The 20,889-nt window shown below is 40.3% G+C and overlaps 1 protein-coding gene across 1 annotated transcript; it reads left to right on the top strand.

Moving 5' to 3' along the window:
- The first annotated feature begins 12,234 nt into the window (after positions 1-12,234).
- Positions 12,235-19,991, top strand: LOC131217317 (oligopeptide transporter 5-like). The gene is made up of 7 exons (XM_058212229.1): positions 12,235-12,271; positions 12,887-13,326; positions 14,392-14,489; positions 14,793-15,365; positions 16,282-16,543; positions 18,005-18,187; positions 19,253-19,991. Exons 1-7 carry the CDS (start codon positions 12,235-12,237, stop codon positions 19,868-19,870), a joined length of 2,211 nt encoding a protein of 736 aa, XP_058068212.1. The 3' UTR covers positions 19,871-19,991.
- Positions 19,992-20,889: the final 898 nt, after the last annotated feature.

Raw genomic sequence — 20,889 nt, 5'->3', positions numbered from 1 at the left:
AGCGGAAAGTTCCCATGAGCTTGACCGCATAGAACCATTTATATATATATATATATAGAGAGAGAGAGAGAGAGAGAGAGAGAGTCATGCTCACCCGCGCACCTTTGCACATATGTCATGGCTGTCTAATAGGAATGGTCCATGTGATGCAGAATCCCATAAAACCTTATTGGAAAAATAAAAATAAAAAAATTCACTCTGATCTAAAATTCTGCTAAGCCATAGCAAAGAGACATGCAAATCATGAGAGGAAACTGTTTTCATTTTCCATGGCCCACTGAAGTTTTGGATCAGAGTAAAAATTAGGGTGTCGTGAGGCGCTGCTTTACTTGGACGGTTTAGATTTTGGAGTCACATCACATATGATGTGTTCTCAAAAAAAGTTCTCACGAGTTCCGTACAAACCGATGTGCAAACCGATGCACAGCTGAGCATTCTGCTATACATATATATATGGTCACGTGTGCTACATGTGCACTCATCACTGTCCTGCATTATAATAGGTAGGAAAGAAACTAAAAGATAAAAAAATCTGTTTGACTTGCGCTTCATCATTTTACAGGAAGCACTCATCACTGTCCTGCATTATAATTGGCAGGAAAGAAACTAAAAGTTAAAAAATCAGTTTGGCATGTGCTTCCGTGACCTATGCTGTTTTGCCGGTGTGCTAGATCCGATTGGATCCAATTCAAACTGTTAGATTATAACATAGACCCTCATCTTAATTTTTTTCTACGGGCCATTGATCAAACGCTTAGAATCTCCAAATATCAGAGATTTTCGAGCCATCCACCTTTTTTGTGTCTCTTGTTAAGTCAATAGTTTGGATCACCAAATATGGCTGTGGACTCAACAGCTAGCTACAGTCCCAATGTATCTGTTGCAATATATACATCTACGTTATATGATATAGTGACAAGAACACACCCAAATGGCACATACAAACAAACAAACATACGACTAAAGCATGCCTCCCAAACGGCTCTTATTCTTTCTCCCTCTCCCTCTCAAACAGAAGGAAAAGATGTATTTTCGCTGTTCAGAAGGCCGCGCCGTGACGCCCTTCAAATTTTCATTGTTAATTCTAGTGAAGTTTCTTTAATACTTTGGCTGGCGTATCAAGCTTCATATGCACGCACTCAAAATTGTACACGTGCTATGCATTCACTTAACTAAATTGTCGATAGGAATCCCAAATTAGATTGTTGAACAATCTTAACCTCTGATTTGGGGATGTTTGTCTAAAGAAAATCATTTCCTACTTTTCAATTTTAATCATCCCTTAAATGTCCTCCAACCCCATGATTGATAATAAAATAATCTTACTTTTTCTAACAAATCTCTAAGTGCAAAGTATTATTCCTGTTTTTCCTAATAATAATAAGATACCATAATGCATTTATTAGATAAAAGGTCAGTTTTTCACTCTAATTAATAACCATGATTATTTGATGCATTTATTACATAAATTGTTTGGGTAACCAAAGATGAATTTGGGTCCCTACTCATGGCTTATTGACAGGTAGTACGGGCCCTCTAACTTCCAGCTATGTAGGTTATAGGTTCAAGCGCTCATGTAGTGATTGTGGTTGTGAGTGTGTGTGTGTGTGTGTGAGAGAGAGAGAGAGAGAGAGAGAGAGAGGGATGAACTCAATATGCCCTATGGAATGCCAAACCAAATAGGGAAATCCCGTAGGTCATCTTAGAATTTATATATATATGTTTGATTCTGATTTGATTAAAGAGATGCTCATTGTGCTTTTAGTTGCATCAGTTCACTTGAATAGTCCAATTGATCGATCTTAAGTGGCCATCATGTCTAACACACATTTCATGAGGTACAATGTAAAAAGCATAGTACTTAGATGATACAATCTATCCTTTATTTGGCATTATTTTTATAGCCATCCATTTTCCAAACCATGGATGGGATGGTTACGATTGCCTACCAAGTGTGATTCTTAAGAATCATGAGCATTTCATGATGGGATCTAAAAATAGATGGATCAAACTGGTTAGTAGTCCTATTTCGTGTGAATGATCTTGGTCATTCATATTAAAGACTAATTTGCAAATGGTCAAATTTGTTAGACCGCGATGCTTGCATGGAAACCCATGAAATGAGTGTTGGACCTAGGGCTGTACATGAACCGAATTAGCTCGGTTAGCTCGCTCAACTTGACTCGAAAAAGCTCGATTTGAAACTGAGTTCGAGCCAAGTCGAGCTAATTTTTTGAGCTCGAAAAAATTTTGAACCGAGTTCGAGCTTGCCCGAGCTCAACTCAACTCGGATCGAACCCAACTCGAATCGAACTTGGATTGAACCAGTTTGGTGACTCGGTTACTTTGATATTGATGTTACTCACCAAGTGTTTGATGAAATGACTCAACGAAGTGTGGCTTGTGGCAAGGAATGTACATATATGAAACAAATACCCTTTTTTTTTCTTGATTTTTATGTTGCTTACATGGTGTTTGATGAAATACCGATAAAACCATTGCTACTGTTTTACATTAAGCGAGATTTTGAAGGTGCGAGCCATGTGTTTGTGAAACTGCTGCACAAGTGAACTCGGCTCGAACTGGCCCAAGCTGCTAACTGAACCAAGTTGAGCTGGCCAATCAGGCTCGAGGGTCGAGTCGAGCCGAGTTCAAGCTGGGGTCAGCAAGGGTCCTTACTCTTGCCCGGGTGGTAGACCTTAGGAGTTTCAATTCCCGGTCAAGGGTTCGAGTACCCATAGGTGGTGAAATTCCACTAGCGTAAGTGTGTGGGGTGTGTGTGCGTGTGTTAAAAGAAAAAAGCTGGGGTCAGCAAGTGGCCAAGCCGAGTCAAGCTGTGCCAAGCTCGACTCAATTCAACTCATATACACCTCTAGTTGGACCTAATGAAAAGATTAGATCAATGGATTGGACTGCCTAAGTGTAACTTGTAGTGCTCTGTGAGAAATGGAGCATTTCTCTTCATTGAAAATAACCCAAACAATAGCATAACCATTATGACAGGTATTTGATAACACATTGAAAATCTCACCCTATTACAACAGAATTTTGATTAAAAGATATTATCGCTATAATATCATCATATTTTCAAATCTTAGCATTATTTTCTTTTTAATTTCTTGCAATTTTTATCATGACATTATGGTGCTTTTGACGGAGGGATGAATGTGATGAGGTCAATCACCGTCTTCCTCAAGGATAACTACTCTGAATCCACAGAGCTTCTCTGGACTCCTCACAGAGACTTCTCGAATCCACGAGGAAAGAAAGCAAGAAAATATAAATAAATTCTAATAAAATTTGAAATTGATTAATGAATGAAATAAATGAGTTCACAACCCTTTAAATAGGGATACCAAGCAATGGGAGAGAAATCAAAAGCAAACTACAACTAAAACTCCTAGAATTCGCAACTTACTATTTACAGACGGTCGTGATGTCTACTAGTCTGTAAGGTTTTCAGCCAAAAATAGTAAGTGTCCTATTTGGCTTCACCAAACCGTTCTCCTAATTATTCTAAGCTCTTTTCACATTGGGTGCAACTCCTAAAGCCCGACAGATGAAGAGTTATAATCAAACTAAAACTTACTATTTATAGTAAAAACAAAATTAAAATAGAGAAACGACTGTCGATCCAGGGGTATTTCACAAATCCGGCTTGCGCAACCTGGCATAGCAGGGTTGGTTGGCTAAAGTGGCTCGTTATACCCCAAAATCATATATTTTACGCCCAATAACTCATTCTGGATTGTAAGATACACCCGATCTAAGGTCTGACGATCCGAATCACTTATGTCATCGACCGGGCCTTTTGTAGTCTATCTTGGCCATGAAACTGTCCGCGACCGGCTCTACATCAGCTTTTTAATATAAAATCATTTAAAAGTTAAAATAATTCATTTTAACCATATATTTATATTATTAAATTTAGTTATGAATTGATAATAAATAAATTTTATTATTTCACTTTTAATGAGATTTTCCTAATAATATTGCGAGAAAAATGTCTAAATATAAAAAAATCTTCCAAGAAGTCCCGACGTGGGAGAAATTGCTCGAAACAAGAGTTGTCATTGTAACTCTTGTCGCGGTTTTTTTTTTTTTTTGGAGATCGTGACCACCCATATAAAATAGAGGTGACTATGGACATTGGATTGAGAGTGAATCACACTCACTTGTGCCTTTTAAGAGCGTACAGGTTTGTAGGGATAATAAATTTGATTGGAGTCGCTACTAGTCAATTACTTATATTCCAAAATTGGCCAGATTCCATAAAAATGTTAGGAGAGAAAATCGAACATTCTCAGTTCTAAGATGACTCCTTGATTTGTGACTGAAGATTCGGGGTAAGAGACCATGGTCATAGAGAGGGAAGGTGTTAGCCACCCACTCTGCCCAAGGCGAGCAAGGCCCATAGCGGGAGAATAGATTGAAGAGGTAACAGGCAATGGGAATCAAACAAATCCCATCACTCCAACCAACACATTTATAAGCTAAACCTCATGTTTTGCCGGATGACAGGACGGGAAAGGGTAGCAAATCTATTCTTTAGAGGGAGTCTCCAAATCCATATAATGGGCCTTAAATGACCCCTTCCGAGCAACTCTTTCAACTGCCGCCTAATCTCCTCATTGGCCAATGTCGACATCCTGTAACATCTTTGGGTAAGACATCTCCCCATGTGAGTTCAATTGAGTGTGCTCCAAGCTGCTATAGGCTTTCAATCCAAATCAGCTGCAGCTAAATGAAACCAAAAGTGGTGTGGTCTCCACTTCACAGGACTAAACAGACTACTATGAATTAGGATTAGTTCTTATGCATGGATGACGCAAAAGTATTTGTAATGCTATGTTAATGCACTATCGTTGACAAGTGGTAGCCTGGGTCAGATAAATATATCCTGACTCACATACCTGTCGAAGCGGTTGAGTAACCGATCAACTTGAGCTTTTGATATCTCCACAAGCCATAGACGATACACTCGAGTTAACTAGGTGTGTAGGTATGTAATGCAATGCAATGCATGTGAACAAATGAGTTAAGCAAAGGGGGTTGAGAAGGGAATGGATATTGTTCTGTGCTAATACAAATTTGAAAGAAACTTATTGGGGTTGGGTGGAAAGGTGAACGGTTTCTGTTACAAGGGTCGAGTCGAGTGGCCTGGATTGAGGTTTAGATTGCTCAGGCTTGCTCTTCTTCCATAAGAACCCCACTTGTTGTCCCCCCTCTCTTAGGTGACAATCTCTCTTGCTTTCTTAGGTAAGTTCCTGTGGTAGTTTGTGGGCCTTTGGTCCCTTCGAGTTTGCTAAATAGTGATCCTAAAGACTAATGGGTTCAAGCTTGGGCTCATCTCAATGGAGCTCTCTGTTTCCACTTTCCCCACCATCAATCTGTTGCAGAGCGCTTGTCCTCTTGGCAGATCGGCCAGCCCATAGCCCCTCTACGTTTCAGCGTGCCATACCCTGTCTAATTTTCTGGGAGATATGGAAGGCTCGAAATGCAGCGCGGTTTGACAATGTTCGCCCCTCCATTCAATTGGTAGTAAACAGAATTTTCTGGTGGCTCTCTACTCTCAGCCATGCCACCCCCGGTGTCCGATCCCTCAGCCGGTCTGACCAGTCTCTCCTCCAACGGCTCGACATTCGGCAGAGCTCCCTTCTGACGAAATCTTTTCACGTGGTCAAGTGGTCCAGACCAAAAGAAGGGTGGATAAAGGTAAACGTTGATGGCGCTGCTATGGGTAATCCAGGGCCAGCTGGGGGCAGTGGAATCGGCCAGGATGCGTCTGGGGGCTTACTTTTCGCATTCTCCCATGGCTATGGTACGACAACCAACAACAGAGCAGAACTTCGGGCCCTTCACGATGCTATGAAAATCTCTATTGGTCGGGGATACAATCGGATCTTCCTCGAATCCAACTCTAAATGCGTAGTGGACACATTCATTGGCAAATCCTCCCCTACCTGGAAATGGAGATATTGGTGGACGAGGATTAGAGCATTAAGAACCAGAGGTACTTTTCTGATTTTTCGTGTCCCAAGAGAAGTTAGCAGCCCGACTGATGAGCTGGCGAAGGTAGCTGTCACATCCCAACTTAACTTCACGTACCTCTCCCCCTCGGAGCTCCCGATCAGAGTCAAGGGCTTTTATCGATTAGATCAGTTGGGATTTGGTTTTGTTAGAGAGACCTGAGGGTTGGCATCTCCTTTTTGCTTCTTTGTGTTTAGCTGGTTGGGTGCTCCTGGCTCCTTTTTGTCCCCAGGAGTCCCTTTTCTCCTCTTCTGTACATCCTTTGGATATCAATATACATCCTGCCTTTTGAAGAAAAAAAGAAGAAGCTTGGGCTCATCTTAAGCTTGACTTTGGACTAAAGTTGGGTCCGATTTTGGTCAAGTAGTTAGGGTTGAATTGGCTAGGTTTAGATTGAGTTATATCGGTGAGTTGACTGTGTTGAGTTGGCGGGGTTGAGTTGAACTAATCGGCCTGGGAGTGGTGTCTATACTAACCATTTAAAATAGTCGTTAGTTCAAATGTATCCTGATCCATTGCAGTTGGATGCATTGGGGGTGGCTTTAGCCTTTGAATTTGAGTCATCTTCCAGCAATCCAAATTGTTTATATGACTAGACTCATTTTGTGTGGTGGAAAGTCAACAAATTAAGATCTTAGATTCTTTCAACTTTTTAATTCGGCATTTTTTTGCTTTGAATATGAACTGTTACTATAACCTTAGTATACCCAATGGATTAAAATGCAGATCCAAGAGAGTTTTTACAACTATATATCACTCTACTAGTGGAGCCCTATCAAATAAATAATTAAGGCTATTGACAAAAACCCAAATCCAATAGCTAGAGTACCAACTATCTCATTAAAATATATAGGTCTGGATGTATTTGTATTTAAGCAAACCTTTATAGAATATCCTACTCTACCATTAATGTCCATTCTAAGATTATTCTTAACTAGATTCCTTCGGGTACAGTGCGTTTTTTGTCACATACGATTACTTGTTGGGGTAGGAAACAAATACTTATTTTTTGGGATTTTTATGCCTGAACGTTTGGTAAACTAAAGAACATGCTTTTCAGGAGATGAAAATAATGAAATGACCAAATCAACCTTGTCTACCTTTTCTTCCATAAAATCCATCCGTTGGTATAGAGCATTGTGGGCCTGCATGGTTTGTGTTGGACAATCAACCTGTTCAATAGTTAAACCTGATCATTTTGTGGTGCCCTCCCATACATTGTAAACACATTTTTGTGCAATGAATCCCAGGTGGTGTGATCCCACCTTTCTTTAAAAAAAGAAAAAGAAAAAAAAGAAGTTAAACCTGATCAGATAAACTAAAAATCATGTAGATGCAACATCAGATGGGCAGCACTTGAATTTATAGTTTTCTGATTTTTTTTTAATGGTTGTGGTCCCCTAATGATTGAATAACCTTGAATTTATTTTTCTTTTCTTTTTTAATTATCATAATGGGGTATAGCCGTTGGAAGAGTCGGATGTCATGCAAATAGAGCTGGGCATCGAGTCGAGGCAAATCGTGTTAGGGCTGACCCAACTCAAATCGGTTTTGAAATAGACTTGACACGAACTCGACTTGACTCGGTACCAAAGCCAACATGCATGATCCGATCCAAGTTTGGATCTGGCATGGACTAATCCAGATTGAGTTAGACCTGGTCAAGAGTACCAAGTCGGGTTGGGGGCAACGGTTATCCGTAGATTGAAATCACAACTTAGAACCTAGGTGCACCCATCGGAATTGTCAGAATTGCAGCCTCTCCATAAGCTATGTTGATGCGGAAATCTAGTTAGCCTTCTCTAGAAAACGGTTGATGCAAAAATCTGGTTAGCCTTCCCTGGACCTTCCTGTACCTGCACAAGGAGTGGACAAAGGAGACCCTGGCTAGTGCAAGGGACCCTCTGATGCCTAAATCAGGTAGAGGATCTAGGTCTAGTCGAGTTAAGGAGTTTTAAGCTAGATATTGTGCATATCTTTCACCATTAGAGATGCTCCTATTTATAGTTGAGGAGAGGTAGTAACATAGAGGAATTCTCCCTATTTAGTAGGGACGTACTGTAGAGGGATTCGGATCACGAACACGTGGGGGAATCTTTCGATATCTTTGGTGAAGATCTCAGGATCCTAAGCGTTTCGCGGGTATTCCTTGACATCTTTTGAGAAGATCTCGAGCAAATCTCTCTTATATAAGATCTAATTATTCAGAATCAGCTAAGATGCGCAGTAGGAGGCCGAGATGGTTTTGGCCGAGCAGACCTGAAAGTAGTATATCGACCTAGATTCTCTAGCGAGCCTTGACCGTTCTCTAAGTACTGTGTAGATCGCCGACCTACCCTCATACCCTCATATTTTGCGTTAGGGCAGTGAGGCTGAGCTCCTTTTGACTACAGGCGAGTTGATAGTTGGTATATTTTCTGACCTGCTCCTATGATGCCGAGCTTCAACCTCATTTCATAATCTGTCAAGGGTCGAGGGTCAAACTTCCCATCGCATTTACCCTTTGTTCGACCTGGCAGAGCGCGTCGGGTTTCGACCTGACTTCTTCTCATCGGTCTGTCCATTTTCCCCATAATAAGCTACACAACATCTCAAATTTGAAATGTCAAATATATATATATATATATATATATATATTTCATCCTTGAAAAAGCATCTTCTTGTAATGTCAAAATATTGAAGTACCTTTATGAAACGCGCGCGCGCATTTCATCCTCGAAAAAGCATCTACTTGTAATGTCAAAATATTGAAGTACCTTCGGTGCAACCATAACTTCAGCGACAACGTCGTAAAAATCCCTTTATTTTTTTCTTTTCTTTTTGTTGCTACGCGTAGTACGACGTGATTCAAGCGGCCTAAGTAGGTCTCAGCCTAGAACTATTCAAAATCTGATTTTCAGGCCCGAACCCGGCCCACTGACACCCCTACACGTGATTCGTTCTGGTATAAAATACTGAACTGAAATAAGCCTTTAATTAACAGATACCTCATACATACAACTGTCTCAGGGACGGATTTGAATTCCGTAGTGACCCCACCAATAGGTACTGGTCAAAGCTCTGTTCGGCCCCACTATGATCTCTGTGTTCCTGTCCAGGCCACCCATCCACTCCTAAATCTCATTTTAGGGCATTATCTTAAAAAAAAAAATGAGCCAGATCCAAACTTAACAGTGGGAATTGAATCCCTACCGTTGAAAACATATTGTGGCCCACAAAAGTTTTCTGATTGATCAAGTTGATTTTTATATTTTATCTTCATCCAGGTTTATATGAGTTTATGAACATGTTAGATGAGAAATAAACATCACGGTGGGGCCGTAGGAAGGTTTCAACGATAGGTGACAGTATACCTATTGGATCTACCTTGTTATTAGGTTTATATCTTAAAAAAAGCTTGCAACATGAATGGATAGGATGGATAAAACAAATGCATCATCGTGGGGCCGTAGAGCTTTTCCAGTACCGACTCCTGGACGAGTAGGACATCTGACCCGTTGAAAAAGAGGTTTCACCATCAAGATCACCCATCTCAATCACTCATGCCGAACCACTCGTTGGGTGGCCAAATTACGTACGTTGAGTCATGCCATTGACTATAATGATTTCTTTGTTCTTTTTATAGGAGAAGTTGATCTTTATGGTGGGCCCAACGTTTGCATGGCCCAGATGTTATGGACACTATTATTAAAATAAATAAATAAATAAATAATAGAAAAAGACCCGCCAGCTGTAGGGAATCAATCCCCGTTTCACCAATTTTAATATGCCCCACTCCCACATGTCTAACCCCATCTCTCTCTCTCTCTCTCTCTCTCTCTCTCTCTCTCTCTCTCTCTCAGAGTACACATACACAGTCTCTCTCTCTCAGAGTACACATACACAGACACACAAATGGAGGAAGAGCAGGAAGAACAAGGTACGAGCTTTCACTCTCTATTTTTCATGAGTACGTAAGAAAGGTTTTGTAAGTGTAATTGTGGTAATTGGAGTCGTTAGATTCATGGAACACGATAGTACCATGAAATTAAGGGAAAAGATTGTCTGGCCGCTGTTGTTGATTGGTGAATCCAGATTGATCGTTTTGAATGCCCTTCTGTCTATGGCCCACGCTAGCAAAACCCACAACGATAGAGCAATCCTAACCGTCTGATTGGTGGCATTGGAATGAATGAAACGGATCAACTACAGCAGGCTGAGTGGTAGCTCAACATACAGCTGCCCTGTCTTTCCACCAAAATATCTCATATGTAGGATGATGTAGAGTGGGTCATAGACTTTCAGGGAAAAGATGGACCAGAGAAGGACCGATCAGAAGTGGAAATGATCCGGAGTGTCAGAAACTTAAAACTGCCGTATTTCGCAGATCGGGATGAGTTTTTCGACATATCATATATGATTTTGGGTAGGAGAAGCTACTTGTGCCAGGTTGCCCATACCGGATTTGCAAGATTCATGGTTGAAAGTATAATTTATTTCTGTTTTTACTATAAATATTAAGTTTTAGTTCAAGTATAACTTTGTATCCTTTGGTTGTAGGAGTTGTGCCCAACGTGAAAAGGGCTTTAAAACATTAGGATAATAACGTGGTTAGGCCAAATCCGACACTTATTAATTTTAGCTGAAAACCATGAAGTCTAAGGGTGACCGTCTAGTTTATTATTATAGTGAGTCACATCTTTAGAGTTTTGGAATCGGAGTTTGAGTCTAAAACTCTGTCATAGGTTTGAGCTCATTATTAGAAATTTTCTATTTTTACCTCTTGAGGAAGCTCTATAAGGAGTCTAGAGAACTCCATGAATTCGGAGTTTATTCCCTGAGGAAGATAGTGATCGACCTCATCAGATCCCTCCCAGCATCATAGGACATCTGAACATGGACTAAGGCCAGGCGGAGAGATGAACATCTCTCCGTAGTCAATGGGGTGGCCCACCTAATGAGTCGATGGAACTGCATTTGTGCCGTGGCCAAAAAATCAGTTTAAGTCAGGTTGAATGTGGAAATTTGCAGCTTTGTTCAACCATTTACTTATGTTGGCCACCATTCGAAGGGTTAAGATGGCCATATGCAGTGGGTCCCTCGTTTGGATCACCAAATAACGCAGGGATGGATGTGATGAGGTCAAGCACCGTATTTCTTTCTCCGGAGATAATCACTCCGAATCTACGAAATTTCTATCGACTCCTCATAGAGATTCTTCAAATCCACGAGAGAAAATAGAAATAAATTCTAACAAATTCAAATTTTAATTAATTGATTGTAAAAATGAAATTACAATCTTTTAAATAGTGATATCAAACTTAGGACGAAGTTTCAGAATCAAACTCCAACTCAAACTCCCTAAAAACATGACAACTATAAATAGTAAACTTACTATTTATAGACGGTCATGATTTCTACCAGACTTCATGGTTTTGGGTCAAAAATAGTAAGTGCCCAATTGGTCTTAACCACATTATTCTCATTAAGTTTCTAAGCCATTTTCATGTTAGGCATGACTCTTAAAGCTCAAAGGACTAAGAGTTATGATCGAATTAAAACTGACTATAAATAGTAAAAACGAAATTAAATGGACTTTCGATTGTCGATCTGATGGAATCTCGCAAATTCGCCATAGGCAACCCGGCGTAGCAGGGTTGGTTGGCTAAAGTAGCTTCTCCTATCTCAAAATTATATATTTTACGTTGAATATACACGCCTACATTAGTGTTCTAATAGTCCTGATCACTTCCACCTTCGATCGGGCCTTCTCTAGTCCATCTTGGCCATGAAATTGTCCGCAACCCACTCTACATCACCAAACCATTGTACCTACCCATACAAACTCTACAAACTTCGCCGTATAGCTTCATCTCCACCATATGAAGTTCTTTAATACTGCACAACACTGGATATGCAACCCTGGGCTGTCAGGTGGGGGTGGTATTTGTAGGAAAGAAGATGGGAGCGTAGTCTTCGCCTTTTCGAAAGGCTATGGCTTGGGGACAAACAATATGGCTGAACTGCGAGTTATTTATGATGGCCTGATGCAGTGCCTTGAAAGAGGCCTCTCCAGAGTTGAGATAGAAACTGATTTGAAATTAGTGGCTAACGTTCTTGTGGGAAAAGTTTATCCACATTAGAGGTGGCAGGCATGGCTTAGGAGGATCCAATCGCTAAAGCAGGTAGTGCCCTTCCAGATTCGGCATATTCAGCGAGAAGGTAATGGCCCGGCGGACGTCTTGGCCAAAGAAGGTAGCAGGTACCAAAGAGAGGTAGTGTATGCTCATCTGAGGGATATGCCGACCCAGGCCCGCGACCTCATCTTTCTCGACAAGCTCGGGCTTGGCTATGTTCGAATGGCCCGCCGTAAAGTGTAGAGTTTTTTCCTTTTCCTTTTTTCTCTGTCTTTCCTTTCGTCATGCTTTACGATAGGCGCCCCTGTTTCCTTTTGTACCAGGGGTGGCCCGAAGTCCGGGGTCCTTGTACAGTCCCTTTTGGAATGAAATTGGAATTGAAATCTTAAAAAAATAATAATAATGAATAAATAAATAAATAAATAAAAATAAAAATAAAAAAACACTGGATATGCAAGCACTTAGTAATTGCAAAAAATAATATACATTAACATAAACTAAATTAACTAAATTGCGTAACCCACTCTTCCAAATATTAAGTTGGTTGAAGAATTCTAACCTCTGAAAATAGGATCATTGAATATTTTTTAACTGTCCACTAATTCATGAGTCAGATAATGAAATAATCTTATATATATTCCAAGTATTCAATTATTTCTCAGTGCCTACCTATCATCTCACACATAGCCAGATTATGGAAGTTTTTTTTTCCATTAATTCCAGTGACACTTATTTTGCAGATAAAATCAAGGACTCTCCCATCGAGCAAGTGAGGCTGACCGTTCCCATCACTGACGATCCAACGTTACCAGTCTTAACATTTCGGACGTGGGTTTTGGGCCTCACAGCATGCAGTCTTCTCTCGTTCATGAACCAGTACTTCCATTACCGTCAAAACAGGATCTTTGTATCAGATCTTGTGGCCCAGATACTTCTTTTACCAGTCGGGAAGATAATGGCAAGGACATTGCCAACAAAGCCCATAAGAGTTCCAGGAACAAAATGGACATTTTCTTTGAACCCGGGACCATTCAACATAAAGGAGCACGCCTTGACGACCATCTTAGCATCTATGGGTTCTGGTTCGCCATTTGCAATTGAGATTATTTCGCAGTCGAAGGTTTTCTACCATAAGAAGATAGATCCATTGCCAGCTTTTCTGTTAATCCATACCACTGAAGTAAGCCACTCATACACAAACAAACACTCTGCCTTTGTAGGAGTGATTTCTAAGTTTCATCAATGGTTCATGAGTAAGGGTCAGGTTTTTCTGAGTCATGACTGAATTGTGATGAAAGCGAGCTTACCAACATCAAATCCAGGCGCAGCAATTGTAGGCTAGGCCAGGCACTGTTAAGGTCCACTGTCCAAAAAAACAAAAAGGGTCCACTGTCCAAGCCTAGCATAGGGCTAACAGACTGGACCCACCCCAGCCCAAGAATTGATGAATGTTCCTAATCTGACTTGACTCAAAACTTAGTTGATTCGAGTCTAATCAACTCGAAAACTTATGCAAATTTCTTGAAACTGAAGTCAGTACAAGTTTTCCTGAGTTTTGGGGTGTTATTTTATACCTAAATGCACTAATAATAAATAAATAATGTTGAGTTGTGCTGAGTTATCTAGTTTAATTTATTTATTTTGAGTTGGGTTGAGTTTTTCTCATGTTTTAACCCTTTTTAAACTATGGTTTGTACAAACTAGTCATGGTTTTGCAGTCCAGTACAGGTCCTACAACGGATAGAGGAATCTTCAACAGCTCACATAGTGGAAATTCCCAACACTTTGATAGGCATAAGGCCAGGCATGTCATGTAGATAGGATATCCGTGATAGTGAAAGGGCAAGGCCGCACCTTGAAGATCTATGGACCCAGAAATCAAGCTGATTCACTCATCAAGTGGGCCACACATGTACATTGAGTCAATTCATTGGCCATCCAGAGTTGGTGGACAACATATTCCACCAACCAAACATGATCCAAAATGTATTTCAAAATTTCACTGAAGTCCCATCTTGGGGCGTAGTTTGGATTATATCCAATCACAGGAAAACCCCATTTTGAAATACTATTTAGATTCCCGCCAATCGTATGTAGACAGTCGGAGTGCATATGCATCGATTCTCAGTGCAACATATATGTGCATGAAGTGGTTCTCTCTAGAAATGCAAGCTTTTATTTATTTATTTTGGTAATAGAAAGTGAAGTGGAAATGATTTTCATTCTTCCTATTTTATACTTGTAGATGTTAGGTTATGGGTTTGCTGGAATGCTTATGAAGCTACTTGTTGAATCTCCTTACATGTGGTGGCCTGATGTACTTGTCACCGTTTCTTTCTTTAGGTCTCTCTCTCTCTCTCTCTCTCTCTCTCTCTCTCTCTCTCTCTCTCTCTCTCTCTCTCTCTCAGGTCCAATCCTATCCCAGGACACTTTGGGCTGGATCCGGGATGGGCTAACAGCTTATAGGCTAGCCATGGGATTTCATTTTGAGACCCAATAACTGAATGGGTTTGGACCTGAACTTAGCTATGTGGAATGGGCCATGTTACAACCTTGCCCTTACGATTCTCTTGCTTCTAAGTACTGTAGTTTTGTATTGTCTCATTGTTGCATGATATCTGACACTAACCATTTTTTGTTTTCTAGGGCATTGAACGTGGTTGAAGAAAGGCCCAAGGGACAATTAACAAGACTTCAGTTCTTTTTTCTAGTCCTAGTCTCAAGCTTTTCCTATTATGTTATCCCTAACTATTTATTTCCTTCAATAACCGCCCTCTCATTTATTTGCTGGTTTTGGAAGGATTCGGTTATAGCCCAACAACTCGGTTCAGGTTGGAGTGGTCTTGGTATTGGCTCCTTTGGCCTAGATTGGTCCACGATAGCGGGTTATTTAGGCAGTCCTTTAGCTTATCCTCTGTTTACGATCATAAACAGAACGGTTGGATTTATCATAATCTTGTACATAATAACACCTATTGCTTATTGGACTAACCTGTACAATGCCAAGAGATTCCCAATTTTCTCCTCGGATTTGTTCGATGACAATGGACAACTATACAACATCTCGCGAATTTTGGATGAGAAGGAATTCAAATTTGATCAGAAGGCCTACAACGACTACTCGAAAATCAATTTTAGCACCTTCTACGCGCTTAATTATGGATTTGGCTTTGCCTGCATAACGGCAACTCTCTCTCATGCAGCTCTCTTCTATGGGGGGTAAGGAAATGTCTTTTTGGGAGGTTAATTTACAAATTCCACACATGGGTGCATGTTTTATAATGTGACACGTATGTGAGATCTGAGCTCTCAATGAGTCATACTTGTGTCACAATGTGATGCGCATGGGAATTAGGTGAGCTACACTGTGTAGATCTTGAATCCCTATCCTCTGCTTGCCACAAACATGAAAAATTTGTTTGTTGCAATGTGATTGGGCCACATCTTCATAAACGGTATTTAATGCAGCAGTACTGACAACAGTCAGTGATGATGTGGACTAATCATAATGCAGGAAAACAGGAAAACCCCATTTGTGGCAAGCGGAGGAAACGGAATCAAACCATTTTACACCTTGAAACAAATGAATGACTAAAAAAGAGTCTAACCATCAATTTACTTTGTTTGCTGTCACCTGGCCCACCTGAAGAGAAAAATGTAGCATTATTTCCAATCGTATGGAAATCTCATATGCCACACGTATTTCATGTTTGCACCAGAGTGCCTGTGAGTAAGTTGTGCAAAGCTCCACATGCGTGTGGCATTAGAAAACCTCAAATTTTCAGATTTAAATTCTTCTACACCTATTGATAGTGTGTTGCATAGGTATTGAAAAAATGCAATCAATGGCCCACTGAATGGGCCATGGTCACCTTTCAATATTCATAACATTCCAATCAGTATCTTATTTCATGATGGATATCAAAAGTTTTTGGAATTTTTTTTTTTTTGTTTTGGAGCACTAGGATTGACCGGTGGGTGTATTTATTGTGGTATGGACAATCCAACGGTGAATCATTGGATAGAAATGTGTACATAGATGAATGTGTGGTATATGTAAAAAGTGTCACCTAAATTTATGGTGCTTGCAGTAATGGCTACATGGTTTTCCTTTTATTGTTTTTATATATTATAGTTCGGTATGGAGGCAGCTAAAGGTGGCCCATGGAGACCAAAAGCAAACCGGTGATATTCACAATCAGTTGATGAAGAAATATGATCCTATCCCTCAATGGTGGTTTTACATAATTCTTCTTAGCTCGCTCGGTCTAGCATTTTTCACATGTGAAGAATTTGGAGGGCAACTTCAACTACCCTTTTGGGGGGTTCTACTCGCAGTCGGTGTGGTTATGATTTTCTTACTACCGATTGGTGTAATTATTGCTACTAGTAACCAGGTAAATCAATCTCTCTCTCTCTCTCTCTCTCTCTCTCTCTCTCTATGGGAAAAGGTTCTATATGGTCCGGCTCATGGGAACTCCCCATGAGGTCAAGTTGTGTGGGCCCACCATGATGTATGTCGAACATCAACACCGGGCATTTGATGGGTCCCCTTTAAATCATGGGATATCCCAAAAATCAGCCATATACGGAACTCAGGTGGGCCATACCATCTAAAATCATATAAAGACATGCATAAAACATAAAAAATCACTTGGTGGGGCCCACCTGAAATTTGGATGAGTCTGAAACTTGGTCTGACCCCTCATCCAAGTGGGACACACATAATGGATGGGCTGGATTTGTGAACCACATCTCGGTGGGCCCAAAAAATGATTATGAATGTTTTAATGGAGGGTAACCCCTCTCAACTTTTGTATGTGGTGTGGCCTACACATGTCACAGATTGACTTGATTTTTAAGCCCTAGGCCCAAAATGGAATGGTGCATCTGAATGATGGGGTAGATGTTCAACATACATCATGGTGGGGCCCACGTAGCTCGACCTCATGGGGAGATCCCATAAGCTCGACCGTATAAAACCTACACATGCGGAAAATGGTACTTTGATGTCGACCTCATGAGAACTTTCCATGAGGTCAAGCTTTGTGGGCCTCACCGTGATGTGTGTCAAACATCAACACCGTGCATTTGATGGGTCACATTTAGGTTATGATATATCCCAAAAAAAATCAGCCGTACGCAGAGCTGAGGTAGGCTATACCATCTAAAATCATGAAGACATGCCTAAAACTTATAAAATTAATTGGTGGGGCCCACCTGAGTTTTGGATGCCGCTGAAAATTGGTCTGACCCCTCATCCAAGTGGGGCACACATAATGGATAGTCTGGATTTGTGAACCACATATTCGTGGGCCCAACCCAATAAATGATTTTGAATGTTTTAATGGGAGGTAATGCCTCTCAACTGTTTATGTGGTGTGGCCCACCCAACTAATAGATTGACTTGATTTTTATGCCCATAGACCACCATAAAATGGTACATCTGACTGATGGGGTAGATGTTCAACACACATCACAATTGGGCCACACAGTCGACCTCATGGGAAGTTCCCATGAGGTCGACCTCATAGTACCATTATATATATATATATAGGACTATTCTAATCATTTGATAGATAGTCAACAAAATAGACGATTGAGATCTTCTGTATAGATTGGTCCAATCAACAAATTGTGCCACATGTTTATTAAGGCCTAATGGACCAGTTTTGGTTATGTGGGTCCTTTTCAATAGGTGATCATAACCATCCCATCCATGGTCGTAAGAAAGAAGGGGGAATGCAAATAAATAAATAAATAAATAATAAAATAAACCATTAAGCAAATCTTATGTGTGTTTGTATTAGAAAATAAACAATTGGCCGGGACTAATATTACATAAAATCTTCCTGCAGTACCTTGGGTTAGGTCTAATTACGGAGTTGCTAATCGGCTATTTGTACCCGGGCAAACCAATTGCTAACGTGGCTTTCAAATCCTATGGTGCCGTGAGTTTGAATCGGGCCGTGTCCTTCCTACGTTTTCTTAAACAAGGACACTACATGAAGATTCCTCCAAGATCAATGTTCGCCGTTCAGGTATACATTATTTACCATTATTAAAAACATTATCATAAAATTTCTATGTTAAGTTTCATGTACAAATTGATGTGTGGGGCCCACCATGATGCTCTAGAGACATCCAGTCCATCCATGATTTGCACCTCTGTTTTTCTCCTTGGCACCCAGGAACCTGGACGATTGAAAACTCATGTGTCGCAAACTACAATGAACAGTTGGGATAGGGGTTCTCACCATAAAACCCTTTATGTTGTATGTAGGCCATAACTGATTTTAAAGGTTCTAGGCATGAATTTAAGTGGTGTGGTCCATTTGATATTTTCGGACCAACTTAAATTTTGGAACACAAGGAAACTAAGAGGGGGCACACATGATGCACGGAACTGGGTAGTATCTAGGCCATGGGACATCGTACCACCATTCTGATCATCTTGTACTAATGTGCTATGTTAGCCACTTGCTCCGGTGACCTCCCACTTTGATACCAATTTGATATAGGACAATCAATCACTTGCTTTAAAAGCTCGAATTAATAGAGTATGAAGAATTAATTTCTTTATCTCATAACCAAGGCCACACATTCCATATGTTAGGACATCGGTGGAACCCTCTCGTGCATCCCACATCATATGGGTACCGCTTCATACGAGCCACCTGCCTCACACGAGCCACTCACCCTGAATGTACTCCTGCATCCCACACACCACCCCCACTCGAGGCTGGTATGAAAGTGCCCATGCATTACATATGCATGAGCTGCCTTATATGCATCCATGTCCCATCAAAGCTCTACTTGATAATACTAACAGCCTGTTCCGTAAACACCTAAAAATGAGTTAATCTTATTTTAATTAACTCTAATTAGGTATTAGAGATTATGATTGTTGGTTATCAATATCAATTTTAATCCCCGCATAAAAGAAATATGATTTTTAATGAATATTTATGATTAAACTAAAACGAACTCATTTTTAGATGTCTAGCAACCAAACGTGCCTTTTTCTTTTTCTTTTTCTTTTTCTTTTTTTTTTTTTTTAATGGAGACATGCTCATGTTGCCTTGTGTTTTCATCAATCCATATAGATAGTGGGCTTGTTGATCTCATCCACCATTAACTTCGGCACGGCGTGGTGGATACTCTCGACGGTAAAGAACATTTGCGAACCAGACAAGCTGCCTCCAGGAAGCCCATGGACATGCCCATCTGAACGTGTTTTCTTTACTATTACAGCCACTTGGGGCATTGTGGGCCCATCCCATATGTTCGCCCCATTCGGCCTATACAAGTACCTCTACCTTTTCTTCCTCCTTGGCGCACTAGCACCCGTGCCTGTGTGGCTTCTTTCGCGTGCATTCCCGAATAAGAAGTGGATCAGACTCATCCATTTCCCGATCTTACTGGGGTCCACCTTAAACATGCCCCCAGTAAGGGCCGTCCATCATTGGTCATGGTTTGTGGTAGGCTTCCTTTTTAACTATTTTATATATAGGAAATACAATAGGTGGTGGAGCAGGTACAACTATGTTTTATCAGCTGGGCTGGATATTGGGATTGCTTTTATGGCTCTTTTGACAAGCTTTGCTCTGCATAACATCTATGGAGTGAAATGGTGGGGTTTGGAATTGGGAGACCATTGCCCGCTGGCCCACTGCCCAACAGCCCCAGGTGTAGACGTTGTTGGGTGCCCGGTTTTTCATTGATTAATGATAAAATAGGAATGTTTGTTGATTGATAAAGTGGTCATCTTAGGATCTCTTGTATTTAATCTTTACTGTAATCTATGGCCATCTTAGGATCTCTTGTATTCAATCTTCACTACAATTTATGACCTTCTTAAGATCTCTTGTATTCAATCTTTACTACAATCTAAAGTAAAAATATAGGCTATTTTAGATATAACAGTAATTATGTATTAGAGATTTTGTACCTAGGCGTCTTCCAAAATCTATAACAAATCCTAAAGTAGCTTCTTCTACCCAAAAATCATGTATGGTACTTTGAATAACTCATTTCAATTTGCGAGATATGCCTGTTTTAGGGTTTTGACGGTTTTGATCACTTCTGCCTGCGATTGAGCCTTTTCTGATCCATTTTGGACATAAAAGCATCCGTGACCCTCTCTATATCAGCTAACGTGGCCATTCATGATTACATGTGATAGTTTTGACTTATCCTCCAAAATCCTTTTATAATTACATCAACCACACATGTTTACCTATAACTAACATAGCTTTTCGAAGTATGGCTTCTAAAGCGAACAATTATAAGGTGGCTTCTTGTTTACTAACAGCACGCTTTCTGAATTAAGATCAAAACATCCAATGTCAAGCAACGTGTAGGTAAATCTTCAGCCCAATCAGCATTACAATTGTCTACCAGCTTTATTAATGTACTATGCTTGTAAACATGCATTTACATAATTCAGAATTTTTCTTATTGTAAATCTCCGTTTAAATGCATGTATTGTTGACTTCTCCTTCCAACAGTCTAGTTCCATTGGCTTTCCCATGATGGGGATTTTGGGGGCCCCACGTCCTCTATGAACCCATCGATGTAATAGTATGGAGCACCAAGCCATGGGCCCCATTTGTCCCAACTTAAGACTTGATGAGGACACCAAATTCTTCTCCACATTTTCACATTTTTATACCCACTTGAGATATATATATATATATATATATATATATATGATGATGATGATGATGATGATGATGATGAT

This window comes from Magnolia sinica, chromosome 10 (genome assembly GCF_029962835.1).
Source record: "Magnolia sinica isolate HGM2019 chromosome 10, MsV1, whole genome shotgun sequence".
Classification (NCBI taxonomy): domain Eukaryota; kingdom Viridiplantae; phylum Streptophyta; class Magnoliopsida; order Magnoliales; family Magnoliaceae; genus Magnolia; species Magnolia sinica.
This window is presented reverse-complemented; position numbering and strand designations above follow the sequence as displayed.

Excerpts from the sequence above, each read along its gene's own strand:
- LOC131217317 (XM_058212229.1), top strand. The coding sequence starts at position 12,235 with ATGGCCCGGCGGACGTCTTGGCCAAAGAAGGTAGCAG. Across the intron at positions 16,544-18,004 it reads TTATTGCTACTAGTAACCAG|TACCTTGGGTTAGGTCTAAT; the intron begins GTAAATCAATCT and ends ATCTTCCTGCAG. Across the intron at positions 18,188-19,252 it reads GATCAATGTTCGCCGTTCAG|ATAGTGGGCTTGTTGATCTC; the intron begins GTATACATTATT and ends CAATCCATATAG.